At 43.9% G+C, this 19,314-nt stretch overlaps 1 protein-coding gene across 6 annotated transcripts in view; it reads right to left on the bottom strand.

The window, feature by feature from the left end:
• The window catches only part of BANP (BTG3 associated nuclear protein), a 127,220-nt gene that overhangs the window by 16,067 nt on the left and 91,839 nt on the right, over window positions 1-19,314 (bottom strand). Inside the window, exon 13 of one of the 6 annotated variants that reach the window (XM_090149472.1) lies at window positions 9,525-10,843. The exons of the other annotated variants lie outside the window; for them this stretch is intronic. Coding sequence (XP_090005598.1) covers window positions 10,820-10,843 — 24 coding nt within the window. The 3' untranslated portion in view covers window positions 9,525-10,819. Of the gene's footprint in view, window positions 1-9,524; window positions 10,844-19,314 lie in introns of those variants that run through there. 6 annotated transcript variants of the gene reach the window in all.

Below are 19,314 nucleotides of genomic sequence, written 5' to 3'. Positions count from 1 at the left end.
AGCACATTAGGTAACATGTACACACTGTTCTGCTATAAATCATTAAAATCTCTCTGTTTCGGGGTGGAAAACAATTGGCACAGTAGTCGAGTGCCTGTTCTCGATTGAACTTGGGCCATATGTCCGTTGTCAGGGCAATTTCACCCCTGAAGAACAGCCTCGGGACTGCACCGAAGTTCAATGCTCTTATCTGTGCTCTGCCATTTATTCACCCATTCGTTCACCGCTCGCGTTCGTTTCCCGCTTCCCTGCAGCCCACGGCAGCTGCTTACTATGGGATGTGATGATAGGGATTGCCCACTGGTGCTGAGGCTCCCAATCCCCACCACTGCGCTGCAGGGCTCCCACATTTCAAGGCCGGCAGTTGAGCTGAGCTCAGGTTCTCGCACATGGCGATGCCTTTTGCTACCGGCTGAGCCTGCGGGCCAGCCAAAGGCCTCTCCTCTCCGAAGGGATACGCTGGGAGCATTTGCATACACGTTAAAAACTTTCCCATCATCATCATCTGCATTTTTTAACGACACGTTTTGGAACAGCTCTCAATCTTATTTTCTTTTTTTTATTTCTCATTTTCGGTGAGAAAAGGGAGAGGAATACGAAGCGTGAATTTGAAGCAGACTTCAATGAAAGCTCTGAACCCATAACTATTGTTTTCTTAGAGTACACATCTGGCTTTCCCCAGCACACTGCCAGTTCTGTAACTCAGTTTAATACCCAGCTGGGATAATGTAAAACTAGCATATAACCTAAAATCAATGCTAGAAGCACATTTTTTTGTTCAGTAATACATGTATGCATTAAGTTCAACTTGACTAACATTCTACCCACATACTGAAAAGCTTCTATCGATGGAGGCGGGGGAGAGGAAAGGGGGAATCAGACCCCAACAGGCAGCGTGACCACACAACTGGAGCCTGGAACCAAAGCTCACCCAAGCGGCATAAAATCGTGCTCATAAAAGGTTAAAATTACTTTGTTTTTTTACAACGAAAAAGCAACTTTTTAAAGCGCAGACGTTTAAAGTGTGGTTTTCTCATAACATCAGAAAGGAATTATCAGAGAGTGTAGCACTGGTGTGCTGCAGGAATGTTCCCCGGGCTGTTGACAATCTTTTCCCTGACCAGCTTGAAACTCTCCTCTTTCTACAGCCCGTGGGAAGCGCGATGTCTGCTAACGACATTTTTACTCTTAGGAAACTGAGCATACCACAATGCACAGAGAAAACGGCTGCACGCCGAGCGCTGAACCTACAGAACGCTCCTATATAGAAAAGCATCTTCTTTTGGCAACTCCCATAGCCAAAACGTAACTCAAAAGGCAGGGCAGCAATAAAAGCAACAACCCGATAATGTTCTCCTGAAGGCTGCTAATAGGTGAGCGCAAAGCGAGGAACACAGCGAGCTTCTTTTAAAAGCAACTGGCAAAATAGTACTGAAGGAGTTGAAAGAGGTGTCTGCAGCAGTTATTCCTTCCTCCAGTCCATTAACGGAAGAATTATTTCACTCAGGTTATCAGATTTTTGTTTGCACAGTAACTTTGCATCCTACAGTCAGAGCCTGATGCTGCACGGCTGGCTGTTCTTATGGAGAAGAATAAAAGGCTTAAAGAGAATTCAGCCTTTTAGAAAGAAACATTTGGACTTGATCGAATCTGCTCTCGATACAAATTATGGTATTTACAAACCAGATTTGCAGCCCTCACGTGGCTCCTGAGACTGTCCTGGGAGCTCAAAATGCCAAGTTGCTTTAAATACAAGGATTCCATACAGCATGTACTCTAAAAATGCATTTTTTTTTTTAAATATCTTCTACAGAATGTTACTATTTTTTTTTTTTTTTTTTTGGTTCATTTGTTTTCCTGAGAAAAAAAATCAGTCTATCAGACACACAAAACATGATATTAGGACAGCAGACCTGAGCAGCCTCGCTGCTCTGTGCCAACCCGTCAGCCTACCTGCATAGCATTGCTCCAGCTGGGACTCAAACCCTAAACTCACCATTAACTGAGGAATTCAGGGAATACTTCCCCTTATACGGTGTTCTTTGGAGCCGATCTCCTCCTAGGTACCAACATTTCCCTCTTCAAAAACCTCTGTATCTTGCTGGCATCACAACGGTCAAGGTGCAAAGACTGCACATTGACCTCCATTAAATCCATGCCTTTAGGGGGAAGGGAGGAAATGGGGCTCAAGGAGAAGGAGGCAGCAAATGCTACTTCGGTATTTGCCATAGCAAGAAGATAAAAGCATAGGAAAAAATAGAGGAGTAAAACAGAAGCGCCAGGGGTGCAGAAAATTTACAGCTTGCAAACTATTCCCTCTGATACTTCACATATTTATTTACCTGCTGGTGTGCCTATTGCATTTTCCCACGTGTCTGATTTAGAAATTAGATCACACAAAGCACAGAGCAGCCCATTATGCAGTAAATTATCCACACGGGAGGTAAGCAACAAAATGGCACTGAAAAAGATTACATTAAAAATGTTTTCGCCGTTCAACCACAATTAGATTTTTTAAAATCTTTACTAATTATCCATCTTAGCATTTATGATAATTTACAAACCACATCTGTACATCACAGATTTTGAGTAGCCAGCGTTATAAAAGAGAAATTATAGTTAGTGACTAGATATTAAAGTTTAGATGCTGGCAGACAGGAGCGTGGTGAGCAGGAACTTTTCCAACAGGTTTGAGGGTTTATGCTTTGGGAAGAATTTAATCTTCAAAATACACATAAATGAAAACTGCTGGCTGTTTTTGTAACAGTGACACTTCCCAAACACAACTGGACAGGGGTTTAAGTTAATTGCCCAAGTGTGCAGACACAGCTGGAAATAATGAGAAGAAGATAAGTATGAAATCTTGCTCAGCCTGAAGTGCTCAAGCTCCTCTCCCTGGTAATGCAGAGAAGAGAATTCATCCAAGGATGAATTTCTGCCTACAGTCCCAAGATTTTTATTATTAGGGCTCAGCAACTTAACGCTTTGCTTCTCTACCCTGCCAGGCCAGCAGACCTGAACAGGACGACAAACTCAGCTGCAGCATTCAGCACTCCAACACAGACACACTCCTTGCTGCGTCCCTTCAAGATGCAGCTCATTTGCAGATTTTTCAACTGTTTTTCCCCTCTGAAATCTCCTGAACAGCTGTGGCAAACATCAGCACTGTTCTGCCTAATGAGCTGTTCCATTGCTGGTCATGGGTCCACACCAGATTTTTTTACTGAATACTGCATTAACGTGTTCCAAAACGACAAGAGGCAACTCAAAAAAAAAAAAAAAAAAAAGCTATCCATAGGCATCACCCACAAAGGAAGCACTAGTCTGAACGTTTGACAACCTCTGATATTTCTTTACTGAAGTCAGGATTTGCTACAGTGGTCATTTCTACCACTGTAAAAATGTGCTGTCTTTGTGAACTAAATCACTGGTGACATTTACTGTGGTCTTTTCAGAGAGCCACACAGATCAGCCTTAGACCTATTACGTGTTTTATGCACAAAGAGCTCCTTTGAGAGCACGAGCAAGCTCCACACAGATCGATGCATGTCTTTAAACCATTACAGATCTCATTACAGAAAGCATGGCTGCAGTCGCTGACATTCAGAAACGAATTCCTAATGCATCAGGGCACGGGAAAGCAGTTCTGTTATACAATTCCCTTTGGACTTTTTGGGGTGTCTAAGAACAAGAGAGCAAAACACAGCAGCTACCTACAGAAAGAGAAGCACTGTCGCTTTTCCTGGGCAGTGTGTGATGCTGTTGTGGACAAACCCACAGCTGAGGCTGCACATTCCCTTCTACTTCACATCAATGAACAAAACTATACCCTAGGATGCTTACTGAAGTTACTGCTGGTAATGGTTGCTTCCTCAGAGAGGTAATGAGTGCTGATCTTCACCAAGGCAAAGATGCAATTATGAAACTTTCAGTTAATGCTGTAAGAAGGGGCTGAAAACTCTCGTTGCTAACAAGGAGGGAATGAGCACACAGACAGTGCTAACAACCAAATGGCTCCGCACTGAGGTGCACCTGAAAATGACTCGGCCAGGACACAGCTGTAAAAAAATGACACATAGAAGGAACCTGAAAACAAGCATTCGTATGCAGAGACGTCGTATCTCAGTGCTCACACATGTTTTATCTATCTGTGTGAAGGATCTGAAGTAAGGATGCCAGGAGAGACAGAAATTCCATTAAAGAGATTACGAGAAAAAACGAAAAAGTTCAAAGCAACAAAATCTATTTGATTCTCAACAGGCTGCCTTCAGGATAAAACTTATGGTGGAATATTGATGACAGTCAATAAAAAAAATAATAAAACAACCAACTGCTGAGCACTACTGTTACTTGAGTTATGGGAAACAGGGTAAGAATGTATTACTGTATGTTCAGATAAACACAGGGCACAGGCGATAAGACCTATATCTTGATAAAGAGCTGAAAAATCCTGTCAACGCGTTGGTGAAATATTAGATTCCGAGATAAATCAGCAATAGAGAGATCTGCAATTAATTTGTTGTGTGCCAGACTCCTTAAAAGCTTTGAGAGGGGGAAAGTTCTGCACTGAGAAACAATTTGAAACAGTTAAAATCTGTTTGCAATGTAAGTTATGAAGCACGTTGGCAATTGATGTTCTTGTTATAAACAAGAAAAGTCTCTGTTCACACACTCAGCTCAAAACACTTGACCAGGAGCTGGTTGTGCACTTAAAGCAATGCTAGCTTTCAAAAGCTTCCATAAGAATATTTTGGATACGCAAATAAAATTCAAAATATATTGCATGCATCACAAGAGGGAAAGTGAAAAGAAAAAAAAAGGACAGGAAAAGCAAACATCGGTTTTATTGTTTTTACTGGGGCTGGAAATTAGATTTCAGATTGAAAGGAAAGGACGAACACTGTTTGGTCTTATTCCTAAATACGTTTGTCGGCGGTGGAGAACTGGGGAAGGTTTCCGTCCAAGGAAAATAATGAGCCCGACCCAACAAAGCGAAGGGTGAGAGAGGATTCAGCCTGTGTGATATTACAGATACAAATCATGTTAAATTACATGTGAGCAAAGAGAGCCCTGAGCTTCACGCACCAAGAATTTCTCACGCTGATCCCATGCCCGAAATGCTTCTGGCCTCCATCCTTCCCCGGGCGCAGCCGCCTCGCACGGAAGTAGCGCAGATTTTGGCTATCAAGCAAGCAGGGCCAGGCAGGAACACGGCAGGGCTGCAGCACAGCAGGGCCGCCCAGCCCCGTGCGTGTGAAGCCTGCACCCATTGGAGCCCCACTCAAGCAGTCTGCCTTTAGCTAAGCACCCAAACCACCGCCCCGTGCACAGCTCACGCACTGCACTGCAGTCGGGTTAGATTCAGCTTGCTGCATTGACATCCTTGGCTTCTCAGAGCATTTAGCCCTCTCAGTGCATGCCTGTAGGCAGCAGCAGGTTGCGTGCTTAGCTGCTAAAATAGAGGCTGTGGATGCCCCATCCCTGCAGGCATTCAAGGCCAGGCTGGATGTGGCTCTGGGCAGCCTGCATGCAGACCCTGCACACAGCAGGGGCTTGGAACTGGATGAGCACAGTGGTCCTCTTCAACCCAGGCCATTCTATGAGTCTATAATAAAATTAATTTTTTTTTAGTTCTACTTGCACGCCTGCCATACAGATGGGGACAGAGAAGACCGAGAGAAAGAAAAGCATGAACTGCCTTCAAGAGTGCAATAAAACCTTCGGAAAACTGATCTACAAAACACGCCAGGAAACTTGAAAAGCCAAATCAGTTTTAATATCACGATGATTGAGTGCATTTGAAAGGAAAATGAATAAAGGGAGGATGGTTTTGCTTCAAAATGCAATTAGATAAAAATCTATCTTAGATAAGAAATGTACAAAAATAAATGAGTAATAAGCTGTTAATCTTCAAGCCTTTTCCAAGTTTTTACTTACTCAAGAAGTGAATGGTCCCCAAATCTCTTTAATAGGAATCACTTTCTACTGGTCATCTCTGACTAACACTGCTAAAAAGCCTCAGATTAACGATTTCGGGGCAATTAGACAACTCTTCCAGACTTCAGAAGTGCTGCTTTCCATTTCTTTAGCAGCGTTTTTCTCTATTTTTACGAAAAGCCAAGAACTTTAAATGAAAAATATTTATGTAATGCCTGTGTTGTTACTGACTTGATTCACGGGGCAGCACGATTACCAAAAAATTCATTATGAAACACTTCAGGATTTTGAACTATCTGGCTAATGAGCGAATAATTGCCAAGGAAGTGAAGTTGCCGGTATCCCAGGTAAATAGGAACTGCCCAGATACAGAATGTTCCCAGCAGAGAGGCCAGGGCTGTGGAAACTGGCTCACGGCAGGCTGTGTGTTTTAGGGAATGCGATGGGACTCCTATGGGACAGGCTGAGCTGAAGGCTCAGTTCAAAGGCTATGAAAGATTTATTATATAATGAAACCACCTGAGTTTTTCTATGCAAAACGCACTGCATTTTCAATGTAAAGCTACCTAAACGCTGTTGTCTTTTCTTCTGAAATATGCAGAGCATTATTAACAAAGTAAAGAATTTTGCAGTAACCTGGGACAGCACTGCAGCCACAAAACACCAAGTAAATAAAATGACAGCTCAGTGTAAAAGCCTCAGCCAAATATTCTGAAGGACCGAGCGCTGAGCCCAATTCCCAACATTACTTAAAAGCAAAAGTGAAGAGAAAACAAGCCACTTTTCCCTCAATACATGGGGAAAACCTTCAGAATTAAAATCATGTCCACTGTATTACAGGACATTCCAAGCTACAGTATCCAGTTTTGCCAATATTTATCTTTGCAACTGAAGAAAAATGTTTCCCTTCCTTACATTAGCAGGAAACGTAACGCTGTGCTGAGCCTTGCATTGCATTGCACTGCTCCTGTCCCACACAGCCCTGCTCTGAGCTGACCCAACCTGGGCACATGGAGCCCTGCACATCTGAACCTTCAGCTCCCACCTGGGTCTCTGGTCCCACCACATCATTTCCAGAGCAGAATACAATATGGCCTTACCAGTATCTAACGAAACACTGCCAAGTATTTTCACAGGCTTTGTGATTTATGGCTCCGTGTTGTTTTATTGTGATCATAACCTTTTTCATTAGCTTGTAAATTAACGACTCGAAAAAGTGGGGGGGGGGGGGGGGGGGAAGCAAGGATGGAGCAGATATTCCAAAGTTGTCATGGTATTTTTTAATAAAAACATTTTGAAGCGAGCACTTATTTTAGCCAAAAACCAAATGCTCTGAGTTTCCTTACAGCTTTTACACGCAGCTGCGGGCCACTGCTAGATGAACAGAGCATTCTGCTACCTAACTAATAGAAACCCTTGTTTCTCGTTATGAAAATTAAAACCAAACTCCTTAGAAGACACAAATTGCTGACGTCAGGCTATTTCTGGTAGCGCTCGGTCAGTGTTTTTCACAAGGGATGCAAAGAATCTATGAAGCAGTTCTATGCTCTTTGGGCTTCAGTTGCCATAAGCAAGGAGGACTGAATCTACTGTACTGGACTACCTTAACCAGAATCTTTGCTTCTGAATTTGCACATCAAAAAAACTCAGTTGTTAACACACATAATATGCGATGCACAAAAAATGTGCACAAAAGATGATTCAGACTGTAAAGCAATCTCACAGGAATGATGCAGTGCCAAACGGACCTCGTTAGGGCAAAATTAAAGCCCATCAGTATAGTCCCATAAGAACCCTTGGTTCTTATTCTTGTGGTGCACTGAAGACACGATGGCCCGTCAATACAGGGGTAGTGAAAATGAACCATGGGATGGATAAATATTAGGGCAGTTCTGGTAACAATGTAAGCAAGTGAAAAAAAAAAAAACTTTTTTTTTTTCTTCTTTTTTAACAGAACAGGTGTCATTCTTGAAAGATTGCTGTGCTCTGCAACACGTGCTGTATTCCATACAGCACTATGTAATGCACATAATCAACAGTGGCTGCAGGTAAAACTCTTACAGCAAGAATACTGAAGACATACAAAGCATAAATGCTGAAAAAGAGCCTAGTGATTTCCAATTGCTTTTATTCCCCTTAGGATTGCTTAAGAGATCCCAACCATCATAAGCTAGCCATTGCATATCAGACAACTATCTGTTTTCCCGAGCATTAATATATTTAACATGTGAGTGTATATAATTTAAAACAAACAAGTGACTTCATTTTGCTTCCTGAAATGACTGCATTTGCAACACAGTGAAAGAGAACTCGTTTATACGAAACAGAACAGGGAAATGAAATGCATCGCCAAGATTCTGGAAAACAACCATCACAAATACATCAGGCTCTCCTGTTTGCTAAGTGTGATGTATGTGAATATACAGGACTGCACCGTACGTCAGAGCTGTGAGAGCTCTGAAGCTCCCAGTAACGCGTGGACTGAGCGACTTTTACAGATCTGGTTCCCATCTGCCATGGCCAGGGGACTGCGGAAGAGTTTCCCGACGTGGTTCAATGCACAGCAATCTACATTTTGTTAATTGCCCACAGAAGAACTGGAAGAATTTCCAGTTATTAGTCATAAGCTCCTCTGCAAAGAAGGAGCGCTGAGATGTGATCTCAAGCACAGCAGAAAGGAATCAAGCCGTTTTCCTCCAAAAGAAAGCAAGCTTTGGCTTCTTCCCCAGTAAAAGCATGAGAAAATCTACCATGAATCAGAGCAAAGGCTAAAAAATGCAAACAAGAAATCCAGGATTCCTAAGTTCTTATCTCTGCTCCCTATTCACTTAGGTGATTTGGGCAAATTATTGCTTCCATCCCCTCACGTGTGCACAAAGGTGGTTACTGCTTCCTTCTGGGTATTTTTGGAGAACTGACTGACAGAAAGGCTCCAAATACATAAAATGAGGGCACGGGCTGCGACCAGCAGCTCCACGCATCTGGCAGGGACTCCGCTGTCAGAGCTGCACTTAGAAAAAGGTTTAAAATAGGAAATAAATCCCTGTCTCCCCTGGAAGAAGCGAGCCAATTAGGCTGCGCCCTGTGCTATGTGCACTGCGGGGATTTTCATGGGATCCCGTGCTTCAGCTGACATTGCTCTGCAGCTGAATCCTTCACCGTCGCTGGAAATATCCACACAATCCCTCTGTGTGTTTTCACATTTGCCATTAACCACGTTACTAATTCGTACATCAGCAGTCAAAACTCTACTCCTGCACAGTAGGTGTGAACAGGCTGGGAGATGTTTCTGTGCCACAGCTAGGATTGTAATTAAAGAGACACACCAACCAATAAATGCACAGGGAAGGGACAGAGTGCAACTCACAGACAACAGCCTCATTAATTAATGCACTTTCAAAATCATAGCAACTTACAATGCACTTCCAGAATTATCTAGGGGGAATGGTTTTAAGCAGAGACAGGGGAGATTTAGGTTGGATATTAGGAGGAAGTTTTTCACACAGAGGGTGGTGAGGCACTGGAACAGGTTGCCCAAGGAGGCTGTGGATGCCCCATCCCTGCAGGCATCCAAGGCCAGGCTGGATGTGGCTCTGGGCAGCCTGGGCTGCTGGTTGGTGACCTGCACACAGCAGGGGGTTGGAACTGGATGAGCACTGTGCTCCTTTGCAACCCAGGCTATTCTATGATTCCTGCGATTCAACGTTGGCACCTCGCATCTGCAATCAGAGCTCTGAGATCCTCCCCAAAATCTGCTAGAAGGCTGCTGGTGAATTCAGACAACGCAGAACTGACAAAGCGCGGTGCAGCAACAGCCGAAACGCACATCTGTGCCTTTTATATCACACACTGCTGAGCAAAAAGAGCTCAGCGTCACAACTGAAAATACCACGTCCCTAAAACTGTATTTCAACCATTTCTGGTTATGCTCTTAATAAGAGGAAAAGTCTGTGAGCAGTGCACTCCCTACAGAAAGGCAGCGCCGCGTTCAGCTGAAGGCGACTGCAATGCAACTCGTTAGGATCATTCAGACAGTTTAATTTGCAAAAACCATAACGAAACAACAAACCAGCAAAATCTGCACACGTGGACAAACAGTGCTGACACACATGCATATAGACATATCCAGAGTTTTTTTTCTGCTTTTGTAGATGCTGTTTTCATCTTCGTTATGTTTGCGGAGTGCTGTGGGGCACACCAGTACACGCACGGGGATACTTCCAAAAAGTCATTCCTAGAAAGTTCCTAAAAAGCACATCATTTTTACCTGAAACTAATTAACTCCACATTTTTAAAATCAAAAATAAAACCCATTTTCCTTGTGAAATCTTTGGCTTCATTTACCATATTCTGTGGTCTAAAACGTAACTTTTTCTCCTTACTGCTCTGCTTCAAACACCTGACCCACACGAAATTCCTTTCATCGCTATTTTGTTCAACTTTTTCTTTCACTTTCCCATAGTTTGAATCCTCCCAACATCCCTCCGAGAACAAATACACCAAGGTTTTCCAAAGTATTTGCTCCACCCAACACCTCATTCATGTATGTTTTTACAGCGCTGAGTGGAAAAAACCTCAGCAGAATAAAAAGGCTTTATCTTCTGCTCCATCTCTTTCTCTTCGGTCTCATTTTTCTTTCGATGGGTGACTTGCACAAACAGAAGGGCCAAATCCAACCAGCGATGCTCTTTCTGTAACAGCAGAACCACCTCCTGTCCCCCAACCCCACAGCACAGCTCTAACCTAGGAAAAATCACTAACAAATGCTTACATTGCACGGAGTGCAAACATTTCCAACGCACAGCTTTTTTTTTTATAGGGCATATGGATGTATTGCATACTTAGACATATTTCACTAGCGTGGTCAGTTGGGGAAAGTGGTTCAATATGCTCCTAATTTCTCTCCCTAAAAAAAAAAATAAAAATCATTTAAATCGTCTTGTTGTAACATTTGGCCAATTTGAAGCAATTTCTGCCTCCTCCCAACACCCACGGGGCACTGCACGCACAGTGCTGGACCCCAAATCCTGAGCAGACCTATGGGGGACTGAGAGAACTCCGAGTGCTGGGGAATGCTGACACTGCGAGCTGGTAAGAAATGCAGGCAGGAATGTCAGCACTGCAGGACTTTGTCAGCTGCAATGGAAAATGACATAAGGTAATCTGTTTCAAAATGCATTTAAGTGAAGATTTGTGTTGCTCGAAGTGCAGTATGGAAGCTTCAAAGAAAAGCAGCACTGTAGCATAAATCTTAATAAAATGCTTCCCTCCCCCCCCCAAGGTGTGGTTATCTCACAGTAACCAAGCACTGCATTCACCTACTAACAGTTACTGAGTCCACAAAGCAGAAAAACACCAAGCAACTAAAATAATGGCATTTTCGTAGCTGACACTGAAAACAGCAAGGACTGAGCCAGGTCCTGTCAGACCAACAGCAAAATTCCCAATTGCCTGAAATGGAACAGCACGAAACCGAAGCACAAAGAGCAGGACGACTGCTGTTTGCACAGAGAAACAGGTCTGCTGAGAACGTGAGCATCAAACACATGAGCTGGGGCACCCGAGGTGAGCAGGGAAGCCCAAGGTGCCCTCCTCAGGAGCTGCAGTATCACAGTGCAGCCCCCAGGATAAAGGTAAATGTGGTGCTGTGCCCAAATCCATCTACCTGTCCTCCTATCCAGACATGCAAACGCTTAGCAGTGCCTATCTAGAACACAGAATGCTTTTAAGTGAGTAAGCCAAGCTAGATCAAATCCCTCAGCAGACAATCTCATTCATAATTCAAGTGATTTCCACTCAATTCGATTTAATTAGACTCAAAAGCGAAATCAAGATACATGAATTAAATCTGCTTGAATTCTGTAAATTACTGCCCACACACGGGCTTATTACAGTTTAAAATAATCCACTAAACATATACCTTTGGTTCATTTAGATAAGCTTTTTTTGAAGTACTCTTGTAGAGAGAAGCTGAGAACGCAGCATCTCTGCAGAGGATGAGCCCAGCAGAATTACCCAAGGTATCCAGCACACCAATCCACAACTTGGGGATTTGGCTTTTAAAATATAATATGAAAAATGAATCTCTGGTGAGACGCTCGTATGTTTAATGCAGACTGCAATCACCTCCTATAGCCACGTCACACTGCTGGCAATGTTTGTTCAGTACTTGCTCCAGGCATGGCTGGATGTAACACCCACCTAAGTGATTGTCATTAAACACAATGAACCCCACATTTGCCCCATTGATGTTCAGTCTTCCAAGTCAGCAGAGTGCCAACAACTCTAAAAATAACATGGGAAATGCACTTTTTTCCTGCAATCAACCTCACCTTCCGGAACATCATCTTAAAGATCATTACAGAATCATTCACAGCAGATGTTTTTCTCTCCTATGTCGCTGCATTTCATTCTTTCTTAAAAGCCTTATTTGCTGCATACAGTAACCCCATATCCACCCTCTGTCCCCTCTGGGCTGTGGTGGAGGAGCTGCCCGGAGCCCTCTCTGCTGGCAGTCAGCCCGTGCTGCTGTAACTCTATTGGTGCTGTGTTACCTCCATCCAAAGCCATCTCTGTGGGTCCCCCCCCCCCCCCTTGCTCTGGGAGGACAAAGTGGATGGAATGCAGGAAGCAATGCCAAAACCAAGCCCAGCTTTGGCAAAAGAACCACCTCACCCCTTTTTTAAAATGAGAAATAAGGGAAATGTACCCTGAGATAAGGGGGTTGACACACAGTACCTGTGGGGTGCATGCTGCTTTCTTCCTCTGTCTTTCACACCTCTAAATTTGAGCTCCAATAAAGCAGAGCACAGCAGGTGCTGAGGCCACGTCCTGCCCCATCGCTGAGCACAAGCACCCAGCCCACAGCAAACCACCATACAACAGGAGGGCACAAACCCATAACCGTGTGACAACGGACATCCCACACATCAGCACCCGGATCTCAAATCTTTTTAATTGATGCCAACCAAAGCACGCTGCAGCCCTCCAAGTGTTAAGGGCAGGGAGAGCCAGCAGCCCTCGCGTCTCGCGTTTTCCATTTATCAGCTTAAAACCCCTTTTGAAACACTGCCAAAACTCAATCAGAAAAAACCTCTCGCTACCTCAAAGCCTCCCGTGGTGAATAACCCAACGGATCCGTCAGGCACGTCTACACGTTTTCAACAGTCTGAGAAATTACTGAACTTAATTAATAGAGCCATTAAATGTTTAAGCTTTCCCTTTCTCGGGGGAGGCTGGTGCCTGTCCCTGAGAGATTCTTTTCTGGGAAATTCCTGGGCTCTGTTTCCAGTTCCAAACACTCGCAGCTAATGGCAGCGAGAAGAAACGACACGAAAAACATTCCAAAGAACAGCTTCATTTAAATACACAGCATCCATTGATACCTTCTTTTATGCAGAAACTAGAACAGAACCCACTGCTGCTCAGCGTGTGAACCTGCACACACACAGCAACTGAAGCCACGTGGGGAAGACGCACACATTTTGTACAGGTTATGCACTGCACATCGCCATGCTTGCTGCGACAGCTCTGCCTGAGGGGCTTTCATTTCCTAAAGGCAAAGCAAAGCCCTGCAAGCACAGCACTGCTGGAAGAGGCACAGCTCCTGCCCTGCTGCCCTGGGCCTCTTCTGGCCGCGCTTCGCCTTTGCCAGACTCACACTTGATGCTCCACTTGTTTTTTGAGCCTTTAACTCGGGTGTTTCTTGGAACTAATAAACCAAACCCATCCTCTTGACTCATTATGGCTTGCATTTTATTTTTCCACTAATTCTGGTAGGGATGGGTTTCCCATAAGGGATTCATTCCCTCGCTACCTAGGCTCTCCAAGATCCCTGTTTCTGTTTTAGCAAGCAATAAAGGAGCACTTTTGCTTGCAAGGAGCACCGTGATTAGAAGAGAAATAACAAATGACACTGCCTGCTGGGTTACTATTATTCCTTGTTGTATGGGAGATTAGTACCAATACATACCTCTGGAAGCTGCAACACAAAACTAAAGGAATTTTTTAACCCACACAAGAAATCCGTTCCCATTTCTCCCAACCTTCTGTCATCTGGGTTTTCAAAAGGATCACTTGTGAAAAAGATGGAAGTTATCTTTTGTTACGTTTTCAAGAATACAGGGTTAAGATGCCAGTGCTGCTGTTGGCAGGGGGCTTGCCAGCTGTCTGAAGCAATGCATGGAGAAGCCTTCCTATGCAAACAGCCCTTGGGTACACGTCACAAAGACTTGCTTGGCAAGTGCTTTTTCAAGGGAAAACAATTAATACGATTTTTTTTTTTCTCATAAAAAGACACAGACTGAAAACAGAGAATGGTATCCAAGTCTACGTAAAAAAAAAAAAAAAAAGTAAAAAAACTATAAATTAAATTAACTCCATCACTGAAGCCTCTTCAGCTCCTGCAAAGCACTCTGGAATAAGTGAGCATCTTTGAGGGCATACTGGGCTTCGTTAAAGCCCAAACTCGATGATTTTGGCATCTCTGGATATGGTCCAAAGTTCCATTTTTTCATTCATTGCCACGTTTTGCCCTGTCAGCACAGCACAGCACACAGAACCCCAACAGCCATTGCTTCATTAGGCCTTAAAATCTCTGCACCAACCCCTGTGTGTTTGGATCGGTTTTCACTGCAGTGCTGCAGCAATGTATCAGGAAAACTGTGACTTAATTGGTGAATTTGGGTTGAAATTGTGCTGAAAATGCAACGTTTTCATAGAACCACAGAATAGCCCCAGTTGGGTGGGATCCATACAGACCACTGAGTCCAACTCCTGGTGGACACAGAACATCGGATGTGGCCAAAGGGAACCCCAAACTCCCCAAATCTTACATTTTAATCCTGCTCCAACAGGGGCACGGCAATAATTACAGACAATTATCACCTAAGTGTCCTTACTCTGAATGCTGCATCCTCATTTATCTGCCTGCGCGTAACTGAAAACGTGTTGACAGTCTTCTTTTATCTGCAGAGAGATAAATGCCATTCACAGTAACGATTCATCCTGTTCCCCTGTAAGCCCAGCAGGGAAAGACACAACAACACGTGCAACAAGCTTCTCCTCATTGAAAACAATTCTTTCTTTTGCTGTGTATTTGAACATGGAAGAAGGACAGTTTACAGTCTCTTTTGGTCAGAATTTACCCCAGCTCGGCTTGCTCTTGCCTGAGGTCTGCAATAAAACTGCATGAACTGAGCACAGCACCGCACTGCTGCTACGCTGCAAAGCCGTGGCACAAAAGGTTACAGCCCAAATCTGGAGAGACCTCGAGCGTCTGCTTGAAAACATGCAACTGTGCCTCCCGCAGCCTGCCTGGGGCAGCTGGATGTTGAATGTTCCTCGTCTGAGAGCATTTAATACAATTTACAAAGACTGAACGAGCGGAGCAGATGTATCCAATTCCCCTCAAGTGATTTTACAAAATGAATTTAATTCCTCGTGAGCGTTTTGTGTGATTTCTTTTTTTTCCCTTCCCCAGAAAAAGAATAATACCCAAAATTGAGAACTTGCACTCAGCTTAACAGTAACAGACCGTATGCATAAACAGCTTATGGGGGGAACGCAGCCCTCAGTCCAGCTGGTGTCATATTTACTGGTGAAAAAGGAATATGTTAAAGGAGTTCACGATACTTCCAATCAAAACATACTATTTACAGAACATATTTCTTTCCAAATGTATCTAAAAATATAAAGGCAACTTCTATTGAGAATGGCAGCAACTCAGCGTATCCCCAAAAGGGGAAATCCTGAGCCAAGGAGCCCATATTGAATCCCAACATCAAGAGGAACGCTATGGGATTTTTAACTGCTGTTTGGTTTTTAATGTTTTTAATCTTAATATTCAGAAAAATGCATGGGAATGTGCAAATGTAGGGAGGTGACAAATCATTCCGGTACTGCAGAAACCTCTGTGATGGAAGCCAAATGCAGCGTTCCCTAAGAGCAGAGCAGCACAACGACAGGTGAAATCCATCCCCAGCAGTGTGAAATCATACACAGACACACACGTTAACCATGGGCACTCAGAAAGAAGAGATGCACAGGAACAGAGGGAACGTTCAGCTAAATGAATGTGAAAAGGCACGGGAAGGAAGGAAATTAAAAATTCCTGGCCATTATGCAAAATAGCATTAAGCATTATGCCCTTCAGTATGCCATCAGTTTTAGCTTCCCCAACTTATAAACAAAAAAGCATTAAGAAAATGGCCAAGGGGAAAGGAATAAAATATAGCACGGAGCTGGAAGTTCTTTAAGAGAGGTTGGAAAGGTTACCATTGCAAAGACACGCACAGGGCTGTATGCGCTGCGCTGTGACACCGAGTACAAAACATCTCCTTATGCTCCAGTAATTTAGCTCAACACCATGAGATGCTTTTCACATTTGCTTCTTTGCAGTGCTTTAATTCGCCTCCAAATATAGGTGACGCCTCCTGACACTTCCTGCAGCTTGCTTTGTGCAGCCAATGCCCTCCGTTCCAGCTATGAAGGATTAACGTGGGCCATGCAGGGTCGGTGCTGCTGCACCCAGCAGAAACTGCTGCTCCTGCAGGGAGATGAGCTGCTTGCACAGCAAACAGAGCTGAATGCGCTTTGAATGAAGCCGTGCTTTAAACGAACATTCAAGGCTTCCGAAACTGATGATTATTTTTCTTCATTGCTGTCACTAACTAAGAAAAAGTCCAAACTGAACACGAGCAGCATCAGGATATTTTGGAAATTAAAAACTTCATCACAGAATTCAGGAAAACTAAGACTAAAAGACAACGACTAGACAGTAGAAAAGTATAAATCCTTACCAATTGCACGCTCCTCACCAGCTCAGGGGGCAATGCTGGATCTAAGCTAAGTGCTGGGAGCAATTCCTCACTGCGAAGCGGCGCATCCTCCGCGCTGCTGCTGAAATGTGAGCACCCTCCTATCTGCGAGCGCAACCGCTCAGGGTGCTCATTCCAAACGCGTGTTTCTCAGTGCTTCCCTGAACAGATTTAAAACTGAAATAAAGCAGATACAGCTGGAAATGCAGCTTGGACAAAGGAAACGAACACACGACAGACTCCAACGCTTAGCGCTCAAAGTTTGTGGTAATTTAATAAGGCTCTGCTGGCCAGGCAGGTGGAAGAGGAAACACTGGTTTCTAACGTCCCTCTAACTCGGATAAAAGTTAGAAAGCCTTCACCTTTAAGTTGAAAAGCAAAACCTTTCTGAATACAGTGGGGCTCAGAGCATCTGCACTGCCGACACGCTCATCCAGCTCACACGCGTGAGGCTTTATGTAGAAAAGCAGGGTTGCAATTGCTTCTTTTTCAGACTCTGAGAGCTGCAGACCAAATCCTGCTGCTTTTTACAGCTTGTGCACCATTACTGTGGGGACAGAACTCATTCGGTATGCAATGATCAACTTAACTGAGCTGTGCCTCTTCCAAGCCCCTTTCTTTAACATATAAACCCTTTTTCAAAACCCCGTCGCTTCAGATCCTACAACATCAGAATTATCAGATAAAAATCACCAAGGCGCTCCATGCAAAAAGTTCTCTTCTATCAGAAAATGGTTACAAAATTCAGTTATGTTTTTTTTTTCACCCATCTGTTTCACATCAATTTCTTTCTCAAAATCCTTCAGCCTAGACGCAGCTTTAAAAGCAGCAGCAGTAAGTTAGAGAGTATTGTACCATAAGCTCACACGTTTTAGTAATGCAGTAAAACCCTGCCTCCATCCATCCATCTGGGTTGAAAATATTCTATACAAGATATTAATCTATATATATAAAATATTAACAGAAAGCACTCGTCCAGCAGGGTATTTTCCCCATACTTGCTGTAATCCATTACCCTTCTGGATGGGTTTGGGATCATTCTCCACAATAAAAAGTGCATTATTAACAAAGAATGTTCTCCAGGGCATATGTTGCATGAAGGATCAGAAAAGCAATCAAACTGCTTTGCAGGTGTTTTTCTACCATTTCTTAACCAAAAAAGCAATAGGGCATCCAATCTGTTCTTCTCTTTGGTGAGAACGTGTTACAGCTTTGCAGCCATCAGCTTCAATAAAAGCACCGTGAGGGGTTCCCTTTCTCCATGTAGGCAGGTGGCTGTAGGATGTTATTCCCAGGATAATGAAGAGTTAATATGGAAAAGAAATATACTTTAAGTGGTTTTTTTTTATTATTATTATTTTAATAACACACTGAACTCCAGCAATATGCCAGGACAATGATGAAATAGAAACTGCATCCCTGCAACGGAGTTTGAGAAACACTGCACCTTGCAGCTGTCTGACTGCACACGTGAGCCTCATGCAGGCACTGCTGGGGGAGGCAGAGAGCCCCAACGAGCAGAGTCCCACCATCCCCACCTATTGAGGAACTGGGCTTTGGGAAAGGCACAGCTCAGGTTAAGCTGATCATTGCGAGCAAAATGAGCGCTGTCCCTGCAGTAATGGTGCACACGTTGTCAAAAGCAGCAAGATCTGGTCTGCAGCTCTCAAAGTCTCACAAAGCAGCAATTCCAGCCCTGATTTCCTGTGCACAGCCTCACACACGTTGAGCTGGATGAGCGTGTCGGCAGTGCAGATGCTCTGAGCCCTGGTGTATTCAGAAGCCTATCCTTAATTAAGAGATTACTTTAGAAAGTCACTAAACAATTTCTCAACACGCTGTTTTCTCAACCTCCAGAGCCTTGCCAGCAGGGTCATTTAAAGGCCCTCTGGGCTACAAGCCAGAGCAGCAGCTCCAGAGCTGCACACCTCAGCCAGGAGGGCTCACACCATTGCTGTCATTATATTTTGGATGGAAAAATCTCGACACAGGCAGCTGGGCTGACTGTGGTGCAACAAACACGGTTACATGGCAGCATGCATGCTGACCTGCCAATGGCAACTGCACAGCAACACCCCATCATGCAGAGTTGTGTCCTGCAAACAAAATGAGCTGTTGTTAAGCCTGCAGATCAAAACCAAGGGTTTGGCCATTGCTGACTTTAAAGCACTGGCATGAAACTGCATGTTTAACACCTAACCAACCCAGTGTAATGGGTGCTTGATTATTTCCTTCTGTAGCCACCCAGAAGATAAGGCTGATAGATTCTGCTCATCATTAGGCTTTTGTTCCCCTCACATAAGTATTCAGTGCTTTCATTTTTGTTCATCCCTCACACAGGGCAGTAAGAGCTGCAATGACTGAGTCCTACCTCCCTAGCATTCAAGTCAGAAGGGTCAGTGGGAACAATTCTACCACTCTCCTGCAGAGCACCTTGGAAGTCAGGCAGTGCTTGGATGTGCAGAGCAGCTCCTGCTACCTTGGACCCAATGGGAGAAAAAAAGGTAAAAAATATTCAGATATTTTATCTGTTCAGCTGCATGTTCTGAACTGTGGACTT

The sequence above is a fragment of the Phasianus colchicus genome, chromosome 13, assembly GCF_987193195.1.
Source record: "Phasianus colchicus chromosome 13, bPhaCol1.hap1.1, whole genome shotgun sequence".
Classification (NCBI taxonomy): domain Eukaryota; kingdom Metazoa; phylum Chordata; class Aves; order Galliformes; family Phasianidae; genus Phasianus; species Phasianus colchicus.
This window is presented reverse-complemented; position numbering and strand designations above follow the sequence as displayed.